This window comes from Macaca mulatta, chromosome 1, assembly GCF_049350105.2.
Source record: "Macaca mulatta isolate MMU2019108-1 chromosome 1, T2T-MMU8v2.0, whole genome shotgun sequence".
In the NCBI taxonomy this organism is placed as follows: domain Eukaryota; kingdom Metazoa; phylum Chordata; class Mammalia; order Primates; family Cercopithecidae; genus Macaca; species Macaca mulatta.
The window spans coordinates 55922904-55947008 of NC_133406.1; the positions used below are offsets into that span (position 1 = coordinate 55922904).

General features: G+C 35.8%; 1 protein-coding gene across 4 annotated transcripts in view; it reads left to right on the forward strand.

Annotated features, from left to right (window-relative positions):
* The window catches only part of NEK7 (NIMA related kinase 7), a 145974-nt gene extending 136273 nt beyond the window's left edge, over positions 1 to 9701 (forward strand). For 2 of the 4 annotated variants that reach the window (XM_077991366.1, XM_077991379.1), the window contains 2 exons: positions 6700 to 6840; positions 8246 to 9701. In XM_077991366.1, the coding sequence (XP_077847492.1) occupies positions 6700 to 6810 (111 nt within the window). In that variant the 3' untranslated portion in view covers positions 6811 to 6840; positions 8246 to 9701. 4 annotated transcript variants of the gene reach the window in all.
* The last annotated feature ends 14404 nt before the right edge of the window (positions 9702 to 24105 follow it).

Below are 24105 nucleotides of genomic sequence, written 5' to 3' on the forward strand. Positions count from 1 at the left end.
ACGATTCATGGATCCATATGAATTCACATTTTTAAACCAAATTATTAACATTAAAGGCATGAAACTTAGTCTGTGGTTGTTTATAACATAAAAGTAGGTTACTTGTGATTTTTCCCCTTATGATACCAAAAGAGTTTTTCAACTTATTTTCCCCCCACTAGAGTAACAGGTCTATTTAAGTGTATCTTTAGAACAATAAATCATTATCTCATAAATACCGAGGAAAATTACATCAGATTCAGAATTCAGCCTATATAAATCTCCTATTATGTAATTTACAATCCACTTTTCTTTAAAAATATTTGAGATAATTTATTGCAATGGACTTGACTTACCTGTTGTTAAAAAGGATATTTAAGTAAAATTCAGAACCAGGGATAGAAGGGAATGTAAATGTGTACCTGTTATGACCAACAGACTTGCTGTGATTGAGGTTCTCATTCAGTTATTGCTTCCTTTATCTCATGGCACAAAGGGAAACATAGTAAGCAAATTAGTTTCTGCTTATAAGGGGGAAATACACTATTAATAGTACCTCACAGAAGACAAGTTTTCTCCTACTAAGTTATGGTATAAATATCTCGTATGAAGATCTGTGAGTAATGTTGAAGACACTGCTTAGTACATTGCCGCAAATACCTAAGTGATATTTGATAAAATCCAAAAGCAAGTATCAAAGCACAGTTTTGGAAAGGCACTTTGTCAGCAGGATAAACAAATGTGCTCCCAGGATGCAGCTTTCTGGTGGTCTAATTTAATTAAATGATAGAACTTAGATTATCCAAAGTTGTAAAGATGACTTTTATTCATTACAGAGTCTTCCCTAAATGTTATTTCTCAAGAAGAATTTGATAGGACCCACTACATGGCACACTATTTAAGGTTATATACTCTTTGACAAGAACCTGGGTTCTACTCTGCTGATTTGCTTAAGGGAAAACAACATGTCAGGTGGACACCCTTAGTGAAATTTGAGCCATCTTACCTCTGTGTTCACTGAATAAAAGTCAGACCAATCTCTCAGTGGAATAAACTAACTATGTTACTTTCTCCATTCTGTGATGACCTGTTGATATCTAGTCACTCATGTCTCCTGACTGGAACTCAGATGATACCTTAAATCAAGTGGCATCCTTTTATAATGGAAATGATTTGAAATTAGTGTTACTAATAATCATCATGTATATATAGCTGTATTAAGCATCATGAGAAATTCAAACCAAAAGACCAAGTAGGTAAAAGTAAAAATAAGCAAGCTATCAACAATGGCAAGTGGCAAAAGACCTGCATGAAAAAAAATCAAATACCTTGGGTTCCAACTCAAGTTCCACCATTAATTTTTTAATTCATTCTTGGATTTTTCATCTATAAAATGAGACTGTTGTGGGAGATTACAGTGCTTTAAAAATAGCTGTTAAAATTATATGGAAGATTTTATAAAATGATAAGTTCTATATAAATATGGTATAATACAGAATGATACCTGCCATTAAGCAAGACTAAATCAACACATGAGTATTAAGAGAACCATACAATTAAAAATGATTGTTTAATGTAGGTTAACAACTTTTTACTTGAGCTGTCTCCTTTATCTTCATAATCTAGATCTGGTAGAGTCACAAAAGTTATTTAATGTATACAATTCAGTTATCTCGATATGAATGCAGAATTAAACCCAAAATTCAGGAATTCATATTTCTGCCCAAATCCCAGTGTGTCAGTATCTCAAATGTGATGACTTCAAAAACTCAAAGTGTCCTTCTTGCCCTCTCCAGGCCACACCTCTTTTAGCGTTACCACTTCTGTTATCCCATTTCAGATACCCTGGTGAATACTTCTGATGAATGCTGTTTCTTGCCTGAAATCTTAGAGGAACTTAATTGAGCATTCTGCTGGCATTGTTCTCTTTTTGCCTGTCTTTATACCAAGAAAATATGTGCTGAAGCACAACTCTAATGATCTCTCCCTCTTGCCTTAAATACTGATTTCCCATTGTCTATGTGAATAGATTTGAAATCCCTTAGGTCTTTTCTTTGACCTCAGCTTATCATTTCATCTCTGTTGCTCCGCAGTCATGCAGAAGTACTTGCCATGCTTTCACACACATCATACTTTCTTTGGCCAAGAATCACGGTTCATTCTGTTACCTCTGCTTAGAATTCTCTCCACCCCTTTTATATATTAAGATTATGGTCTTGCTTCAAACCTCAGCTCAGATGCCACCTCCACAAAACCTTTTCTTTTTTCCTCAGCCAGAAGTTACCTACTCATTCTTTCATTCATTCGACAAGCCAGTGAGTACTTACTGTTCATCCAGTATCCATCCTCTAGATCTTGCAGTTTAATAGAAGAAAACAGACATTTAATGAAGTACAATATAGTGTTATAAGGACTTTAACACGAGTATGTAAAGGGTACACTGGGGGCCAAGTAGAATAGAGTAAGTTCCACGTAGCAAATACAGTAATGAGGAAGGACTTTAGAGAAGAGATACTCAGCGAGGAGATGCATGGGTCAGGCAGACAGGTGAGAGAGTTAGGGGATTTGAGGGAGGTGTTATAAGCAGAGGAGCAGCGTACACAAAGATGTAGGGGCACAAAGCAGTTTGGCAAGCACAGAACTACAAGTGCTTTATTATGGTTAGAAAATAAAGTGGGGTGGGGGAAGGGAGGAGGAATTTGGGGCTACATAGGAGCCTGGAAAGGGAAGCAGGAGACTGATTTTAGTGGCTCATATTATGCCATGCTAAGGGCCTTAGCTTTTCTAAGAGGTATGGGGAGCCATTGAAATGCTTAAAGTTGAAGCATCACCTGGCTAGTTAGGCAGTGCTAGGGAAATTGGAAGACAACCAAAAGCAAAGCGGTCAGTTGGAAGACGTTCCAAGAGTGTGGCAGTGGAGGTGGTGTGGCAAAAACAAACACAAGATTTAAGGAGCCTAGGACCAATAGGACTGGTTGCTGACGGTTAGGCAGGTAGGAAGGAAATATGATGAGATGTTTGGTATGAATTCCAAATTTTTGACTTAAGAAGTTGGAGGTGCTGTTACGAAGAGCTGGTTAGGGGAGAAAAAAAAACTAAGATTTCAGTTTTCAACATGTTTAATGTGAATATTTACGTGCAGCTGTACTCAGAAGGCAGTTGGAGGTTTGGGAACAGAGCCTGCAAAGAGGTCTAGGCTGGAGACAGATATCTGTGTTCCTCAGCATGTTGGTGGTTATTGAAGGTGTGGGAATAAGTGCAGTTGTTGAAGATAAGAAGGAAGAGTGAAACGGGAAAAGAGTTAAGAAAAGCAAAATATTCACGGCATATCAACATTTGGTAGATTTTTCAAAGGAAGATAAACCTACAAAAGAAACTAGGAAGAAAACGTCACAGAAGTTAAGGTCTAGGCCGGAACTGAATGATGTAAATCCGAAAGGATAGGACTGACCAGGATGAAGGGGATTGGAAATGGTCCTAGTCAAATCAAACACAACCGTATTGGAGGAAGGGAGGGAGAGACCCATAAGGACAGGAGCGTGTGCTTACATTTCTGATGTGACACAGCATTTTAAGAAACAGGCTGTGTCCTTGGAAGACAGAGACTAAATTGGTATGAAAGTGAAGATTACAACCAGATAATCAAAGAGATTTGTATTGATTCACATCAAATAAACGTGAAAGTGACCCAAGATGAGGGTTGCATTACTTGGAATGGAGAAAGATACTGTCAGCTGTGTGGGTATCAATACCTCCGTGAACGAGGTACAACAACTCATAGTTAAACAGATTTTAGAAAAAGAAAGGTGATTATTTTCCTCCTCTGGGCAGCTACACGTAATCTTTTACCTTTATCTCACGGATATCTCATGAGATACCTATCAATTTGTAGTTTATAATAGAATTATTTCTATGATTTCCTACAGTCACATTTGTTTCTTTGTTCCTTCTATCTTCTGCTAGATTGTAAGCTGTTTAAGGCCCTGTGCTGTATATTTTTCATTATTGCTTTATCTTTACCACCTAACAAAGTGTCTGGTACATAATAAATACTCCATTAGGGGAAACTATTGAATGAACAATTGAATGAAAGGATGAAAATGGAAGAGAGGGGCAAAAAGAAAGAACGAAACAGTAAGGTGGTTAGAAAGGAAAATGATTCATTCTCTCACTTCTCATCCTGGACCGCAAGCCTTCCATTGTGGACAGGTCCTTTGTCTTATCTGGTGCCACCAGCATAGTGTCTCTTGCAGAGTAGATCATCTAGAAATGTGACTGGAGTGGGTAAGTGGGAGCATTCCCAAAGCATATTTTAATTTCATAGATCTTCTTTCGTTTTATATTTTAATAATTTTTAAATGTAGCAAATAATTGAAAAGTTATCAACAGATTATTTGATTCATAAATTATGCATGTTCTATATTTCACATATCTGATTTTATATGGTGATATCTCTGTTGATTCTTCTGGAAAAGGAAACTTCATGACAAAATACACTTCGTATTTGGTGGAGATTGAATCAATAAGTGGGGGAGGGAAAAACAGACTCCATGGTGCTTTCGCTCTGCCTACCCCTAGGTCTTCAATTGACCTGTCATCCCTTTGAAAGGCCATCCTTAAAGGAGCAGTTAAGAAGCAACTGCTCACTGGCACTCCCACTACCTATTTACCTTATTCTTTGTCTTTCTCCCTTTTTGTTATTCCCAATTCTTGTCTTTTTACTTTGGTGAACTAGAGAATCACTGTCTTCTTCAACTAAAGTTGCATCATTATATCTCTAATCTTGGTTTTTCCTTGTGCCAGGAGAACTTAAGGGCCAGTCATTCATTCTCAGTGGATGTTCTACCCTGTTCTGAATTATTACACAGGAAAAGTAAGGTTTCTGAACCAGCTTGAAGGATGTGGCAGTGTTAGGAAGTCAGAAAATTGTTACTGCTTGCATCTACTTGTATTTTAGCTAAATATAATGAATTTTTTTGTACCACGGTTTTCTTTTCCTGCCATTCTTTTCTGCTTTCTTTCTTGTTTTTATCTCTGAAGAAAATATCTGACAGCTAGATGACCCATTAGAACACATTATCTTTTAAAATATGTGTCATTATATAAGTGCTTTTTCCACTTTCTTCTGCATTGTGTATGACTGGATATATTTATTTTTGTTTGTTTTTTTGTAACCTGGTAAAATGCCATTCGCTTTCTGATGTAAATTTCTCTTAGATCACCATAATAAAATGCCTTGTGTATTGCTGTACCCCTTAAGGGTTTTTAATGCTGTTCTCTGCTCTTTTGCAAGAAATATAAATTAAAATCTTCAGGCTCTCCCAGTGAGTGTAACATTACTATGAAACATTGTTGAATTTCCAAGTGTAGCTAAAATTGATTCATTAAATTTCATTCTGCTAGAATCATAAAATGTAAGAGATTAGGACGAGAACAGCCCTTATAGGTCATACACTGCAACCTCGCTATTTAATAGATGAAGAAATGAACCTCCAGAGACAGTGACTTACCCAAGGGCACAGGGTTACAAAGTGCCTTCAACAAGACTGGTTTCCATTTCACTGTACTCTTTACCAAACCCTGACCCTTCATCTGGTAGACTCTTTTATCCACCTCCTCTTTCAGAATGACATTTCTCAATGCCATTAGCCTTCTCCATAGCACTAGCAACATATTCAGCCCACACTTTTTAATCACCACTTGTGTTTCCTCTGGTTGAGAGTTGTTTTATGATAGAAATGGAGAACTATGAAGAAATTGTGCTAATTTGAAAATTTACTAAGTGCTAATATCGTGGCCAGAAAGAGTTAATGTAAATTTTTGAAAATGTCTAAATCGTTCCTAAAGACAGTCCTACAAAGCAAAATAATCTAGTTTTTCCTCTTAGTTTATTGTCTATGGAAGATCATATACAATGTTATAACACATAGTTTCGTAAACTGATGGAAATTAGAATTGAGAATAAAATCCTGTATTCTTCTACCCGATGGATTGAGGACCATATAGGAGGGTACTTTCTTAATTTATTGAAATCTGCTTTTATTCTATGATATAAATAGTATAAAATAGTAAACATCAACTCTCATCTATAAAGTGACAACATTTAAATACTCTATACACAATTGAAGATTGGGATAATACTTATAACTTCCCTTATAATTTATTATAATTAGTTTAAAGGAGTGTTTTTTTCTCTAATACAAAATTTAACATAAAACTTTTAATCTATATTTGTACAAAATGGTTCATTATAAATGTATGTCTACTCTAATTGCCTTCTATTTAAACTTAGAATTAAGTCTGTTGTAGTAGATTCTTGATCAAATCTACTACATGTATGTAGCACATACATACTAAATATGTATGTGTGTATTTACAGTTAACTTGGAGACTTACAATTACAAACCTAGTGTCCTCAGTGACTGCTATCTTCTGATTAACTCTGAAAAAAAAAAAAAAAACAGAGTCCATTTTAAAGCCTCTGATTGTGGAAAATACTTCTTGGTTGTCCTTAATACTGTCCATTCAATGAACTTCATAGAACGTTTTACTTATTGTAAAATCATTGGCAGCAGTCTTATATATATTTCTAGTACAGTAAATGTTTAGTCAGAAAATGTACTTTCCTTGTAAAGTCTCTAGCTATTCATAATTTCTTCCTTTCAGTAAGCTAACCAAAAATGGTTGTCTTAATCAGGTTTTGTTTTTCCTTCTTCACAGCTCCGACAGTTAGTTAATATGTGCATCAACCCAGATCCAGAGAAGCGACCAGACGTCGCCTATGTTTATGACGTAGCAAAGAGGATGCATGCGTGCACTGCAAGCAGCTAAACATGCAAGATCATGAAGAGTGTAACCAAAGTAATTGAAAGTATTCTGTGCAAGTTATACCTCCCCATTTATGTCTGGTGTTAAGATTAATATTTCAGAGCTAGTGTGCTTTGAATCCTTAACCAGTTTTCATATAAGCTTCATTTTGTACCAGTCACCTAAATCACCTCCTTGCAACCCCCAAATGACTTTGGAATAATTGAATTGCATGTTAGGAGAGAAAATGAAACATGATGGTTTTGAATGGCTAAAGGTTTATAGAATTTCTTACACTTTTCTGCTGATAAATTGTGTTTAGATAGACTGTCAGTGCCAAATATTTAAGGTGCAGCTTGGCACACATCAGGATAGGCTCAAACCTGAGAAAAAGTATCTGAACATGTGACTTGTTTCTTTTTTAGTAATTTATGGACATTGAGATGAACACAATTGTGAACTTTTGTGATGATTTTATTTTTAAACCTTTGAAGTACTAGTTTTAGTTCTTAGCAGAGTAGTTTTCAAATATGATTCTTATGATAAATGTAGACACAAACTATTTGAGAAACATTTAAAACTCTTAGCTTATACATTCAAAATGCAACTATTAAATGTGAAGATTGGGGGACAAAATGTGAGTCAGACACTGAAGAGTTTTTGTTTTGTTTTAATATTTTTGATATTCTCTTTGCATCGAAATGGTATAAATGAATCCATTTAAAAAGTGGTTAAGGATTTGTTTGGCTGGTGTGATAATAATTTTTAAAGTTGCACATTGCCTAAGGCTTTTTTGTGTGTGTTTTTATTATTGTTTGTACATTTGAAAAATATTCTTTGAATAACCTTGCAGTACTATATTTCAATTTCTTTATAAATTTAAGTGTATTTTACTCATGATTGTACACTATAATATAAGCCTAAGTTTTTATTCATAAGTTTTATTGAAGTTCTGATTGGTCCCCTTCAGAAAATTTTTTATATTATTATTCAAGTTACTTTCTTATTTATATTGTATGTGCATTTTATCCATTAATGTTTCATACTTTCTGAGAGTATAATACCCTTTTAAAAGATATTTGGTGTATCAACACTTTTCCTGGATTGAAAACTTTTTTTTTAACTTTTTAAAATTTGGGCCACCCTGTATGCATGTGTTTGGTCATGTTAAAGAGGAAGAAAGGATGTGTGTTATACTGTACCTGTGAATGTTGATACAGTTACAATTCATTTGACAAGGTTGTAATTCTAGAATATGCTTAATAAAATGAAAACTGGCCATGACTACAGCCAGAATTGTTATAAGATTAACATTTCTATTGAGAAGCTTTTGAGTAAAGTACTGTATTTGTTGATGAAGATGACTGAGATGGTAACACTTGGTGTAGCTTAAGGAAATGGGCAGAATTTCGTAAATGCTATTGTGCAGATGTGTTTTCCTTGAATGTTTTCGTATTAGGGGCGACCAGTTTCTCACAGAATTGTGAAGCCTAAAGGCCAAGAGGAAGTCACTGTTAAAGGACTCTGTGCCACCTTACAACCTTGGATGAATTATCCTGCCAACGCGAAAACCTCATGTTCAAAGAACACTTCCCTTTAGCCGATGTAACTGCTGGTTTTGTTTTTCATATGTGTTTTTCTTACACTCATTTGAATGCTTTCAAGTATTTGTAAACTTAAAAAATGTATAAAGGGCAAAAAGTCTAAACTCTTGTTTTTTGAAATCTAATCAGTTATATATGGTTTCTGAAGGGTAATTTTATTTTGGAATAGGTAAAGGAAATCTGTTGTTTGTTTTTTTCCTGAGGGCTAGATGCATTGTTTTTCTCACACTCTTAGTGACTTTTAACATTTATACTGAGCATCCATAGATATATTCCTAGAAGTATGAGAAGAATTATTCTTATTGACCATTAATGTCATGTTCATTTTAATGTAATATAATTGGGATGAAATGTTCTCTGGTTGGAACAGATACGCTTTTTTCTTGCAATCTTTAAGAATACATGGATCTGAAATTGATTAGCTTGACCCCTCAAAGTGACTAAGATTTAAGCTTTTCTTCTCAATGAATGTATCTGCTAGAAGGAAATAGCTGGAAAGAATTTAATGATCAGGGAAATTCATTATTTCTACATGTGGAAACTTTTTGCTTCAAATATTGTATCTTTTTAAATCTAAATGTTCATATTTTTCCTGAAGAAACCACTGTGTAAAAATCAAATTTTAATTTTGAATGGAATAATTTTAAAGAATTATGAAGATGATTTGAAGCTCTAATTTATATAGTCACCTGTAAAATGTTCTTTATATGTGTTCATAAGTAAATTTTATATTGATTAAGTTAAACTTTTGAATTGATTTGAGGAGCAGTAAAATGAAAGCTATATCTATTCTAAACCTTATTTAGACATTGGTACCAGTTACCCAGGTGAAAATATGGAGTAACTTTATTTTGTGTGGTAAGTAAGGTTTAGGAATGGTGGATGAAGGGTATCTCTATATAAATAAAGTGCTCAACAATGTGCAATGATTGTAAATTTAGTAAGACATTACAGCCATTTCGTGAATGCTTTACCATTCAACATAGTATCTATTACAAAACACCTTTCTTGTATCCATATACTTCAGGTGTTGCTGTTAACATTTACTATGATATTTATTTTAACCAAAATGTTATTCACATTAAATGTTTATTCTTTAAAATGAATGTATTATGTTTTTAACCCACAAATGCATACTTACCCTATGCCTCATATTTCAATAGTACTGTAATATGGACATCTTTTGTGAAATACTTTTATTTTGTTATGCTTTAAATATACATACCAAAAGAATTTCTGTCATTAGCTTTGAAAATTGTACAATATCCTAATATAAACAAAAACATAAAAATAAAAATGAATACAGTAAAATGTCTGGGTAACTATGATTTTTTCCCCTAAAGTTTTCCATTTTTTATTTTACTTAATGTACAGAAACAGTTCTTACACATTTTCATAACTTTGCCATTTTGGAGAAGCGTAAGAATTGGAATAGACGAGGATGATAACAGAGATTACACGAATCCTAAAAAGTAGTTTTATCAACATGCATTAAATTAAGGCACATCTTCATGTTCTCTTCAGGACATCATTTTCTGTTTTTGAATGAGAAAAGTTTTCTAAAAGGTAAAAAAAAAAGGAATATTAATCTTACTGTTTGAATTTTTATAGCAAGGGTGTCCAATCTTTTGGCTTCCCTGGGCCACATTGGAAGAAGAAGAATTGTCTTGGGCCACACATAAAATTTGCTAAGACTAACAATAGCTGATGAGCTAAAGAAAAAGAAATCGCAAAAAAAATCCCATAATGTTTTTTAAAAGTTTACAAATTTGTATTGGACTGCATTAAAAGCCATTCTGGGCCACATGTGACTCATGGGCTGTGGGTTGGACAAGCTTGCTTTAGAGTCTAAAATTTACATGACAGGTTCAATACCTGTCATTGTAATGCGCTGCTAAGAATGTTACAGACGATTTATGTTGAGTGTTATCTTCACATAATAAATGAAGGTTACTATACCTGAAAATGTGAGTCTGAAAGATCTTAGCGGGATGAAACCTACCAGACTGGTGGTAGAGTGAGTGGATATACCTTACACATCAGAAGTATATTCCAAATATACCATCATGAAGAATGGCCCATTTTGTAATAATTTTAGTCACAAGACAGTGGGGCTAGTTATGAATTTTTATTTCAAAAAAGTATACTTGTTTTTAGGCATATATGTTTAAATGTATTGTTACAGCTGTAAGTACCACTAAATTGATGCAATTTTTAAAATCAGAACGATGACATTATTAACCAAGACAACTGCAGTGAATCCCTTGAGTTACCAAATGACTTCCATGAAGTTGTTGCGTTCTTTTTAACTACATGTGAATTTCTGGAAAATTAATGATGGTTAACAGACAAAGACGTGAATGTTTTCAAATTTATATTTAATTGAGATTTATTTGAGGGAGTTTTCTTTCTGGTCCTCTTAAATACCAATTTCAGTGTTCGCTTGGGTACCTAAATCTATTTTTAAACCTTAAAAAAAGAAAAAGTTGAAGGAAATTAAAAGTTAGGATTTGTAACTGGGGGGTGCGAGTACCTTATTTTTACTATGAGTGTTACAATGCATAGGAAATCATTTTTTCACTCCTTTCTCAAAGTGAAATCCTGTGTATAAATTATTTAATTGCTTGAATCCTCACTTTGTCACATATATTGTAGGGATATCATTCCCTAACTCTACAGGATAATTGTAATACAATTTATAATGACTAAATGCAATGCTGCATATTCTCTTCTACACTCGCATAATAAGAGCTACATTTATCAAGCACTAATAGTGATAAATGTAGCTCTTCATACACGAATGTAGAAGAGAATATGTGTGTTACTTCTCTCCCTATACTTCCATCTACTTTTGCCTTGTTCTCTCCATTAGTCCCACTGGCCTAGTTTTTCAAAGGCCCCAAGCTCTTTCTCACTTTAGAAACAGTGTAGCTTAAATGGCTCTTCCCTTTTTGGTAGCGAAAGAATCCAACTAATCTTTCAAAGCTGACTTTAAATACCCTTTTTCAGGAGCCACCAAGACTACATTCTGTACTTTTCCGTTAGTGCTTACCCCAACTGTAGCCAAATGATTACTTGTGTGATTCTTTAATTTCAATCTCCCTGATAGATAAATGATAGAACGAAAAATACGTCCTGCATTGTTCACTAGGGTGTTCGACACTTAATAACACAGTGCCTGATAGTTTATTTTTGCTGAATTAATGAGCATTATCTAAGCACCACAGAGTGTTGAACATAGATGCAAAACATCAAAAATCAGGAAAAACTGGGACAAAGAGGTAAGAGATGCAAAAACAAGCTAAACCAAAAGAAAATTTTGAAGTTATCATTGTCATGGGTTGCAAGGAAATTAAAAGTGATAAGGACTGAGATTAGGCCCCTGGACTTAATGAGAAACACATCATAACATCTGCAGAGCAGCAATATCAGGAGACGAGAATAGGAAACATTGGGGTAAAAACAGGAATGATGGCATATGGAGAAAAATCAGATGATAATCAGAAGTGGTAGCTGATCATTTTTTAAATAATAAAGTTTAAAAGTTAAGAGAATTAGCAAATGGAGAAGAAATTGAAGGTTTTAGAGAGGGAGTGCAAAAGATGGTAAAGAATGGGATGCACGGAAGGGATTGGTCTATTAACCACAAACAATTATCGAGTAACCTGTCTACTAGACCAACATGTGCAGTCTTAAGCAGAATGACTCTGTTTTTATGGACTTAAAAATCAAGTTAGGAAGAAACACATGTAACAGAAATATAAATGTATAAACAGAAATTTTGATGAGTGCTATAAAGGAAGAGACCAAGAAAGTGACGTTTAAATTTAAGATTCCTAAAAGGACTCAGCCAAAGAACGAACAAGGGGAAGATCGTGCCAGGTAGAGGAAGACGACCTGTGAACATCTTGGGGTGAGCAGTAACTCTGCTATCTGAGATGCAAAAGAAGATGAAAGTAGGTGGGCAGTGGGTGGAGTAATGCAAGGTAAGTTTGGAGGTGTACCTTTCCTCTCTACTTGCAATGATGAGTAATTTAAATGGGGGGAAATCGTGATAGTTAAAATTATAAAATGCTTAGAAAAATGATCAAGAAAGGTGTAAGACTTCTATGAATAAAATTATAAAATCTTGTTGAAGGACACAAAGCAAATCCTGAACAAATAGAGAAAGAGATGATGTTCTTGAATGGGAACATTAATACAAATATCAAGCATTATATAAGTATTGCAGTATCAATCTGATTCCCACTTTTTTTTTTTTTTGGAACCAGATAAAATGATGTTAAAGTTCATATGGAAAAATATATAAAAAAGAATAGTGAAGGACGTTTTTAAAAGTAAAAGTGGACTGAACTTATCAAATGTGAAAACTTACATAAAAAGACTTTAATTAAAACAGTCTGGAATCGGCAAGGAATACAAGTGGGTAGAGTAGTGGGGCAAAAAAGGTCAAACACGCCCAAGTATTATTGGATCATACATGAAAGAGAGGACTTCTGTTTATGGGAAAAGCTTCTATGTGTGTTTTATTAAAAGGTACTGGTGCAACTGTTCATTGAAAGAAAAAAAAAAAGATACGCTATGCAGAAAAGTAAATACCAGATGAATTAATGATGTAATTTCTCTTAAAAAGTAGAAATTATTAGGAGAAAATTTAGAAAGAATAACCTTGGGAGTGAGTGACCTGTATAAGGTAGACAGAAAACTCGAAAAAAATGAATAAATGGCAAAGGATAAGCAAAATCAAAATACAAAGAATAAACTGGGAACCACATACAAGTCAATATCCTCAGATTGGTAAGTGAAATAGGTAAGTAAAAAGGCAAGCAAATAGAAAAGAGGAACAAAAGATTTAAGTGTACAATTCACAGTGGAAGAACATCAATAATCAATAGCAGAAGAAATCAGTCAATAAACATGAAAAGTGATGTCTTCCAGCGTTGGAGAAGATGAAGGAAATGTACTCTTCTGGTTGTTGGCAGTGTGAATTGTGAATAAAAAGTAATCTGGCATTATGTGTTAAATACACATATTCACTTTTGACATAGCAATCTGGAGAATCTATTCTACAGAAACAAAAGCAGCAGCTTATAAAGATTCTCTATTTCCCTATTTTTCCACAAAGATTGTTATTGCAGCATAGTATACAGTGGAAAAAGAACTGGAAGAAGAGGAACGCTGAATGTCTGTGAATAATAGGGCATTGGCTGAATAAATTATTTTATACTCATGTTGTTAATAAAAAGATGGATTTGGTTTTATATCCTTTCCTTAAGTCCATGATGCTTCTGTTCCCTAATAACATGAGTTCCAAGCCAGTAGCTTGGTGGTTCCCTTTAAAAAAAACAAAACTAAGCACACTTATGTTTGAATATGTTCACATTAACATACAGGAAGGTAAGGATGGACACAAACTAAGCTGCTAACATTAATCACCTTAAGAGGATAGATGACAAGGAACATGACCAATATAGTTATGTTCTTCTTTATACATCTTTGTAATTTTTTTTGTGCAGCACGAAATATGGGGGTTTTTTTTTTCCTAATTAAAATAACTCTTGGCTGGGTACAGTGGCTCACACCTATAATCCCAGACTTTAGGAGTTCAAGGCAGGAGGATCACTAAAGGCCAAGAATTCGAGACCAGCCTGGGCAACATAGCAAGACCCTGTCTTTTTTCAAAACATAATTTTTTTTTTTTTCAATTAGCTGGGCATGGTGGTGCATGCCTGTGGTCCTAGCTATGCAGAAGGATCACTTGATTCCAAGAGTTCCAGGTTCAGTGAGCTATGATCACACCACTGCCCTCCAGCCTGGGTGACAGAGACCCCAACTCTAAAATAATAAGGAAAATAACTCATTTTTAACTTTCAGTTGAGTCTATGCCTTTAAACATTTAATTTGGAAATATTTGCAAACTTACAGAAAAATCACAAGACTCTCATAAAGCTCTCCCACAAATATTTTACCCAGGTTCCTAAAATGTTAATATTTGCTTTATTATTGTTTCTTTATATATACATTTTTTCTGAGCCAACTGAGAGTAAGTTGCAAACGTGATGCCCATTACCCCCAGGTATTTTAGTGTTTATTTCCTAAAACACCGAGACCGTGTTTTACATAACCACAATACAACCATAATAATCAGGAAATTAACATTGATTCAATATTTTTAACCTACATATTATGTTCAGATTTCATCAACTGCCCTTTATAGCAAAAACATATTTTTGTTGTTGTTTGTTTTTCATCCAGAATTTAGCCAAGGCTCATGTGCTACATTTAGTTGTCATATCTCTCTAGTCACTTTCAATCTATAATAATTTCTCAGTCTGTTTTTTATTTTGCATGACCTTGACATATTTTAAAATTGGAAACCACTTTTGTAGAATGTCCTTTGATTTGGGTTTGTCTGGTATTTCCTCATGATTAGATTCAGGCAGGAATGTCACTGAAGTGATGATGTTGAGTTTATCTCAGTGCAACCTACCATGAAGAAAGAATGGCAATTTGTCTGTTATTGGTGATGTAAACTTTGATCACTTGGTAAATTGGTGATCTTAAATATAAAGTTACGTTTATTTCTTTGTAATTAATAGTATGTAGTGGGTTAGATACTTTGAGAATATATCAATATTTTGTTTCTCAATAAACATAAATAGTTTTAAATAGTTCTAAATAGTTTTACCATCTATTGATCATTCTGCCAAATGGTGACACCAACAAAGTCATTCCTCCTACATTTATTGGCTAGCATTCTATTAAAATTTCTCCTTTCCTCCAATTTATGTTTTATTCCTTTATTACTTACATCAGTGTACACACAGATTCCTGTGTTATTCAATGGGTTATAATCTGTTACTATTATTACTTCTCTGATGCATAAATTGTCACTTATTTTGTTAATGGGAGCCCCTACAAACTGGCTCCTGTATCTTTTTGACAAATCCCCATCATTTTTTGAGCATTTCCTTACTTTCTGTTCATATATATATATATATGAAAGTTAACTTTATATATATATAAAGTTAATCTTATATCCTCTCTTCCTCAGGCCTAGAATCAGGTTTGTTTTTTGTTTTTGTTTTTGTTTTTGTTTTTCCCGCAAAGTACCCAATTTCTTTTATGGAAGAATGGTATTTAGAAATCCAGACCTGGGTGCCAGGTGTGCTCATTTGTACTGGGCTGGCATTGCTTCTAGGCCTTTTCAATGGACAGAATTAGGAAATGCACATACACATTTACATATATTTCTGTATCCATCTGTCTATACGAAAAAACTATGAGGTTACACTAAGACTTTCAGTTCTAATCCAACACCTTAAGTTTTTGTTTTCTTGTTTTTAGTTTTCTGAATTTTAACTCTCTTTTCAGACAATGAGAAACCTGGGTCTCAGTATCAATATTTGCTCTTTCCCACTGTACGTAGATAGTCTTCTGACCCTACTGACTACTGCTTGGCTCGGACAACCTCCATGGCGCAGACTTGCAGACTTCTACCACCTCCTCTGTCCCAGCCCTGGACGCCCTGTAGGCCCAGCTGCTTCCTCATCCCCAATGTCCTCTGGGGCCATAGTCCTGCAGACAGCTCCAGTCCTATCTATCTTAAAGGAAGGGAAATGAAGCAAGACATTGTGGTTTAAAAGACAGAAAAGGGAAGGGAAAGATATAAGACATTTAAAAATTACATTTAAGGGCTGGGCACAGTGGCTCACACCTGTAATTCAAGCACTTTGGGAGGCCAAGGCAGGAGGATCACCTGAGGTCAGGAGTTCAAGGCCAGCCTTGCCAAAATGGTGAAACTCCATCTCTGCTAAAACTACAAAATTAGCTGGGCATGATGGCACATGCCTGTAATCCCAGCTACTTGGGAGGCTGAGGCAGGAGAATCACTTAAACCTGGGAGGCAGAGACTGCAATGAGCCAAGATCGCACCATTGCACGCAAGTCTGGGCAACAGAGTGAGACTCCGTCTCAAAAATAAATAAATAAACAAATAAAATTTAAAGAGTCAAATGTCATAAGAGTAAAGTTAATAACTAATCATCCAGATATATGCATATAACTTAAATACCTGGGACCATAAATATTGAAGGTAAGCATAAATATTGAATCAGTAAATTTCTCAGAATAAATTCAACAAATGGCATCGCTTTCAATGATATCTTACTACATAGCTAGATATTGCTTCCATCCAATATTTTTCCTTAACTTTCATAATAAGTATGTATTTCATTTAGTAAGCTGTTAATGTGCAGCAAATATCAAAAAATGTTTTTCCAGTCTGTTGTATTAGTTACTCTTGACTTTTAGTATTCTGTTATTCCCTGCATTATTTCACCTCTATGAAATAAGTTATTGTTTCACCTCTATGCTAATATTTATTAATCTAACATAACACTGCATATTAGGTGTCATAGATCATGGAACTCCTATTGTGTTTTCTTTTTCTTTTTTCTTTTTTTTTTTTTTTGAGATGGAGTCTTGCTGTGTTGCCCAGGCTGGAGTGCAGTGGCGCCATCTCGGCTCACTGCAAGCTCCGCCGCCTCCCGGGTTCACGCCATTCTCCTGCCTCAGCATCCCGAGTAGCTGGGACTATAGGCGCCCGCCACCATGCCCGGCTATTTTTTTGTATTTTTAGTAGAAACGGGGTTTCACCGTGTTAGCCAGGATGGTCTCCATCTCCTGACCTCGTGATCCGCCCGCCTCGGCCTCCCAAAGTGCTGGGATTACAGGCGTGAGCCACAGCGCCCGGCCTCCTATTGTGTTTTCTAAATAAAACCACCTTACCTCTACAGGTCCAGATGTGGATCTTACTTTGCAGAACACCTCCCCTTTGCTCACTTCACATCAGCCTTGTAGTGAGACTGGCACAGTGTACAAATGGACTTTTTAAAAGGTTACCCTGATGTAAAAGAACAGGACCATTTCATGAACAATATATCTCACACTAAGAAACCACAGTCTTTCAGATGTAGAATGCCAAATTACTATTTTATTGTATGTAGAGCTGATAACCTCAGAGTACGGAAAGGACACTAGGTACTCTCCCCAACCTTAAACATATATGCCACCTCATGCAATCAACAAGGTATCAAATTAAATTTGATTTTAAATCTAAATATTGTTTGAGGATAAAGTTTATAGGTTCCTTGTGCTGCTAGGCTTTCTTTCTCGCCTCTCCCACTGTCCGAGTCTAACCCACTATCATCTGACTCCCCCAGTTGTTCTACCTGTTTCCACTCTTACCTTTCTACAGTCGGTTTTCCATGCGACCATCAACATACACTATTCACAATATAAATCACGTCATTTTTCTTTATTAGCTGAAAATCTTTCAATATCTTCTTGTTGTATTTAAAATCCAAACTATCATGGCCTGAAAAGGCCTGGAGAACAATGTAGTACCTGGTTCTCTCTCCTACCCACTATGCTCCCACCATCTTGATGTTCTATTTTCAGGATACACCTATCTAAGCTGCCTCAAAAACCTTGCCCTGTTTTGGGTAAAGGTAAACTTACACCCCTCTCCCCACCTTTTCCTTTAGCCAATTCCTTCCTACCACTGATGTTCAAAGGCTCCCTCCTGAAGAGGTCTTCCCAGACTATGCTATCTAATATGATGTCACCAACTACCCTCCCTCCAGCATCCCTGACCTTGTTGACTTGGTCACTCTCTAAAATAGCACACTCTAGAATCATCTCAGAATCTGCCCTCTTTATTGTGGTTCTAGCACACACATGAATGTGGTTTGTGGTTTCCAGTAAGTATCTCAGCCTAGGTACGCTCTCACCTCAATCCAAAAGCAGTTTGAGACAAGGGGTTGCCTGCAGATCATTTATTTTGGGAAGTGATCGTATGAAATGAGAGTGAGAGACCTTGGAATTATGCATTAGGGAAGGAGAAAAAGGCAATACAAGAGTGTTTCTGCAGTTCATCACAACTGAAGGAATAGAACTCAATCCTACTGGGAATTTCTAGACTAGAGAAGGCATGCCTGGAATTGTCTACCTCAAGAATGGAAGAGGGAAGCACTTATGCCTTGGTTCTTGTCTTGTGTTGTTCAAGCATGGGAATGTCACCCTGCTCACGTAGAGGCCATGCATGCATAAGTTCCAGGCCAGTTTCCCAGGCACCCCTTACCCTAGCATCAGAGAAGCCCCAGGCAGACAGGAGAATCAAGTGCAGCAACTGAGGTCAGGTGCTGTGTGGCTCACCGGGGTGAAGCTGCTTGTCTCAGCAAAGGCTGGAGTAAAATGCAGTGCAAGAGGATATGAGGCAGCGTTCCTCAAGTACCTTTTTCCTTGCCCTTGTCTGCCATCTGGAGAGAATCCAATGAGTTGGCTACTGAGGGATGAGTTGTTTTGATTTTAAAAGGAATTTGGCTAAATGGAAATTTTCAATGAAAGACTGCAGTGTGAAGGCTCAGGAAGAACAAAGGGAGAATGAGGGAACAGAAGGACAGAGATCTCATTCTGTATCGAAATGAATATTTGTGTGGAAACTCAGTGAATGAAAAAATGTTAGGAAGACAAGAATAAGGAGATCTTGCAAAGAATATTGAGATATTTATAAAAGTTTAAAGAAAGACGTTCACTGAAAAGAATAATGGCTCTAAAGTGTTGGGTGTGCCTTAAAGTTATGACTTACAACTTGTATGACTATCAATTTGAATTCATACTCTATTCCACCAAGATTGTAAAGAGAAGTACAGTTCTCTACTTTTCTATTATTACCACAGGGCTACTTTGAAGCTAGTTGGGTCTGTTTTCGCAATTTTCCAGGTGTCCAGTGAGGGACTGATTTACTCTAATGCATAAAAATAAGCATAATGCATTTTTTATTTGATCCAGATTTAAGGTGGACTATGATGTAGAGATCTGAAAATATTCATAAATGCTATAGATGTAATGTGAATTCCTTAATTTTAGGCTGCCTTGTGTTGTTTCAGAGAAATTGTGCCTTAATTTTAATCCTTGTGACATTTAGAAACACGTCTTGAAAAAGATTTAACTGCTTCATAATTTTACTTGCCAGCACAAAGGCAGTTCAAGGAAATTCAGGAAAATTTAAACATGACATGGATATTCTGAGTTAGGTCTGTCACTTCCATTTGCCTTTTAACTCTCAAGTGTATGCCAGATACAGCATTTGGGAGGGGTGCCCTGCTGAGGCTCCCCCTTAATAATGAGGCAATAATTAGATAAATTAAGTGTAAATCACATCAGTGAGTGTTTTTTCCCTGTGTCTATTGATTTGTCAAAACACTTTATTATGAAAAAGCACAAATGAAAACAACTATTTTCTCTCCGTAACTAAGACAGCATGCTTTTGGGTGAGCATTTGCCCACTGAGCCTGCGATTCCTTGACTATAAAGCTCTCTTAGCAATTCTCCCGGAGTTCTGTGAACCAGACTGCCTTGCACAATCTCTTTCTATCATGTTTGACTGTGTTTTGTGCAAGGCTCTCTTCCAGTTAAGGATTTAAAGCTTGCTCTCATGTACACAAAAAAATCAGATTTATATCTTTGTACTGCAAAATGAAGCAATTATTTTGTCTTCCAATAGATTCTGCTTCCTCTGCATTGGCACCAGCGCTACCCACTGTTGTCAGCAAGGCGGTGACACTGGTGTACGCTTCATTAAATAGAGCCCTGCTGATACTGACCATTGATCCAGCAGCTAGCTCAGGTGCATTTAGCAACAATATTTTCTCCCTCTGCTCTTTACTTCTCTCCAGGGATAACCAATCAGAAGAAATGACCCTCATGCCTAGTGTTTTGAGAAGCAGAGAGCAGTTTGATTTCAATTGCCAACCTGTCCACTAGCTTGGTAAATCAAATTTCAATCTCTAAGGGCAAAAGAACACATAGCCTGCTTATGTATATCTATGTATGTATGTGTATGTGTGTGTGCGTGTGTGTGGGCATTGTACTCTAAGATCTGGTCTTTCCATATATTACGCCACAGGAATTCACCTGGTAATGTAAAAATGAAAGATTCAAAAGTATTCACTCTTTAGAAGTGAGATTAATATTATTTAAACATACCATTGTTCCCTGAAATCGAGAATTACACACCAGCTATGTAAAATGAGCAAACTGAAATCTGATCCAAGTCATTACAGAAACTGTTCCCCTTGTTGGGTATTTGGTGGCAATGTGTACAAAAAAAGGATGATTTTTAAAAACTTGTATCTCTGCTAAGTCATCAGTCTAGAATGCTGATTCCTTTCAATAATATTTCAGATAAAAGCCATTTTTCCCAACCCATGCTAACTTTGATATTCTGGAAATAACAAATCTAGATACTAATTTTATTGCAATACACCCAGGACACGTGGGTATGAAAGAGGTGATACTACACCAGCTTACCTTGGGCTTTATATACTTTATTCATTCTCTTAAATGTATTATCTGCTCGAATAAGCCAATGTTTTCTCCTTAGTGTTTCACAGGCATAACACAGTTTAGATATGGAAATCTGTCAGCTCTGCTTCTTCGCTAGGTGACTCTATGGAACGTGTCTTTAGAGAGTTGAACTAGTTTCCAATTTTATATGATGATATTTATCATTTCCAGGCTGTGTTATTCCACTTTTAAAGAATTCAGAGATTTGTAAATAATATTTATTTGAAAACATCGAGCACACGCACTGTTCAAAACCCTTGTCATTATGTGTTGTAAATAAACCCCAAAGTCACTCTGGCTATGGAAGGAATAAAAATGATATATAATTCAGTAGTTCCTTTAGAAACTCCTTTTTCCTCTCCCCGGTCTTCTCACACTGTTCCCTCTCTGGGCATTAAGCACTTTGTAAGTAAACTTATACAACTAAAAATGGGATTTTTATGTATCTTTAACCTTTTATGTGACATCACACATTTTACATGCCAGGTAATTTAGTCATCAACCTATTTCATGACAAAGGATTAAACTTTCTAAATCTCTCTGCACCTACTGTTCTGTGATTTGTAAAAATCTTATTCTTGATATTATATACAACATTTGTATAATTTTAGGTTGCTTTTAAGATTTGCCCTGTTTTTGGTCTTTATACATAAATGTCCTTAGATTTAGCTAGAATGGGTCAATAAAATGATTTGGGAGAGTGGCTGACAGAATATTATGTTGTTTCCAGAAATTACTAGGATTTTTGGCTGGGCACGGTGGCTCACGCCTGTAATCCCAGCACTTTGGGAGGCCGAGGCGGGCGGATCACGAGGTCAGGAGATCGAGACCACGGTGAAACCCCGTCTCTACTAAAAATACAAAAAAATTAGGCGGGCGCGGTGGCGGGCGCCTGTAGTCCCAGCTACTCAGGAGGCTGAGGCAGGAGAATGGCGTGAACCCGGGAGGCGGAGCTTGCAGTGAGCCGAGATCGTGCCACTGCACTCCAGCCTGGGGGACAGAGCGAGACTCCGTCTCAAAAAAAAAAAAAAAAAAAAAAAAAAAGAAATTACTAGGATTTTTAAAGTTTTATTTTCTGGCTATGAAGATGAAAGGGGTCGGTTATTTCAATGAAAGGTCTGTGCTTAAAGTCAATAGGTAGCAAACTTAACTCTGAGAAAATTTCCCCATGCCCCACTAATGGAAACTGTTTCCTTCACCAAGTCAATAATGAATAGAAAGTGCAAGCATGAATTACAAGGTAACCTTATACCTCCAATTTTTTTTTTTTTTTTTTAGTTTACATTAACACTAGTCATCACTTAGGTCAGTGAGTCTCAACCAGTAATATTTTGACTCCCCAAGGACATGGCAGTATCTGGAGACGATTTTCGTTGTCAAACCAGGTAGAGATGGGTAGGGAGAGGGAGAAGGTACTGCTGGCATAGAGTGAATGGAAGTCAGAGGTGCTGCTAAATGTTACAATGCACAGGGCATTCCCAACAATAGAGAATTATCCAGTTCAAATGTCAATAGTGTTGAGGTTAAGAAATTCTTATGGACACTAGAGAGGTATAATAGAATAGTGGAAATTAGTAACTAAGTTAACTCATCCATTAAGATAGTGTCTCCAGAAATTATCAGTGAGAGCTATTAATGTTATAGAAGAGTTCTTATAGTTGTCATTTTAAAATATTGTTCATTATTTTATTACAGCCAGATAGAAGGCACTTTCTCTAAGATTCTTATTAATATGGGTTTCTGTCTCCTTCCCAATTTATCTTCACATAAATTAGGATGCATTTCTACAACGATACATGTATAGTTAAGTATGCTAATCTTCACCAAAAGGGCAGACTGATTATTTAAAAGTCAGTTATTTCAATTTTTTCGTCTTCCCAGCTAAGCCAATTGGATTCTGTTGGTGAAAACAAAAAAAGAAGGTATTTTATTTCTTGAGAAATGGCATTCTCTTTAATATTTTGCATTAAATCCAAATACAAAGTATATTTTTGAAGTCGAATAATGAAAGAATGTGCTTCATTTCTTCAGATGTTTGTGACTTAAAATCAGCTGGTCAATGTGTCATAAGTATATATGCATGTGTATTTCTGTGTAATGGCTCAAAAATAACCAATTTTACTAAACTACACATAAACATTTGCAGCCTTCTGCATTTAACTCTGTACGTCATTTTTTTTAATTTAATGTCTCATTTATTGCTGAGATAGTATAGTCATTTCAAATTATTTGATGATTTTAAGTATTTCTAACTAGTTCATGTCCTTTTGGCAAACCATGCTCAAAAATAAAGTCACTCAATAATGTCCTTAAGACAAAATGAAGTTCCTTCCTTTTTTCAAATTTTATTATTTTTTAATTTAACTTTTATTTTAGGTTCAGGGGTACATGTGCAGACTTATGATATAGTAAACTTATGTCATGGGAGTTTGTTGTGCAGATCATTTTATCACCCAGGTACAAAGCCTAGTACCCATTAGCTATTGTGTCAGGGGGTTTGTTGTACAGATTGTTATATCACCCAAGTACTAAGCCTAGTACTCATTAGCTATTGTGTCATGGGAGTTTGTTTTGCAGATTATTTTATCACCCAGGTACTAAACCTAGTACCCATTAGCTATTATGTCATGGGAGTTTGTTGTGCAGATTATTTTATCTGCACTGTACTAAGCCTAGTACCCATTAGCTATTGTGTCAGGGGGTTTGTTGTACAGATTGTTATATCACCCAAGTACTAAGCCTAGTACTCATTAGCTATTGTGTCATGGGAGTTTGTTTTGCAGATTATTTTATCACCCAGGTACTAAACCTAGTACCCATTAGCTATTATGTCATGGGAGTTTGTTGTGCAGATTATTTTATCTGCACTGTACTAAGCCTAGTACCCATTAGCTATTGTGTCATGGAGGTTTGTTGTGCAGATTATTTTATCACCCACGTACTAAGCCTAGTACCTATTAGCTATTTTTCCTGATCCTTTCCTTTCTCCCACCCTTCACCCTCTGAAAGGCCCCAGTGTCTATTGTTCCCCACTATGTGTCCATGTGTTCTCATAATTTAGCTTCCACTTATAATGATAACATGTGGCATTTGGTTTTCTCTTCCTGCATTATTCTGCTAAGGATAATGGCCTCTAGCTCCCTTTATGTTCCTGCAAAGGACATGACCTCATTCTTTTTAATGGCTGCATAGTATCCCATGGTGTATATGTACCATGTTTTCTTTATCCAGTCTACCACTGATGAACATTTAGGTTGATTCCATGTCTTTGCTATTCTGAATGGAGCTACAGTGAACATAAGTG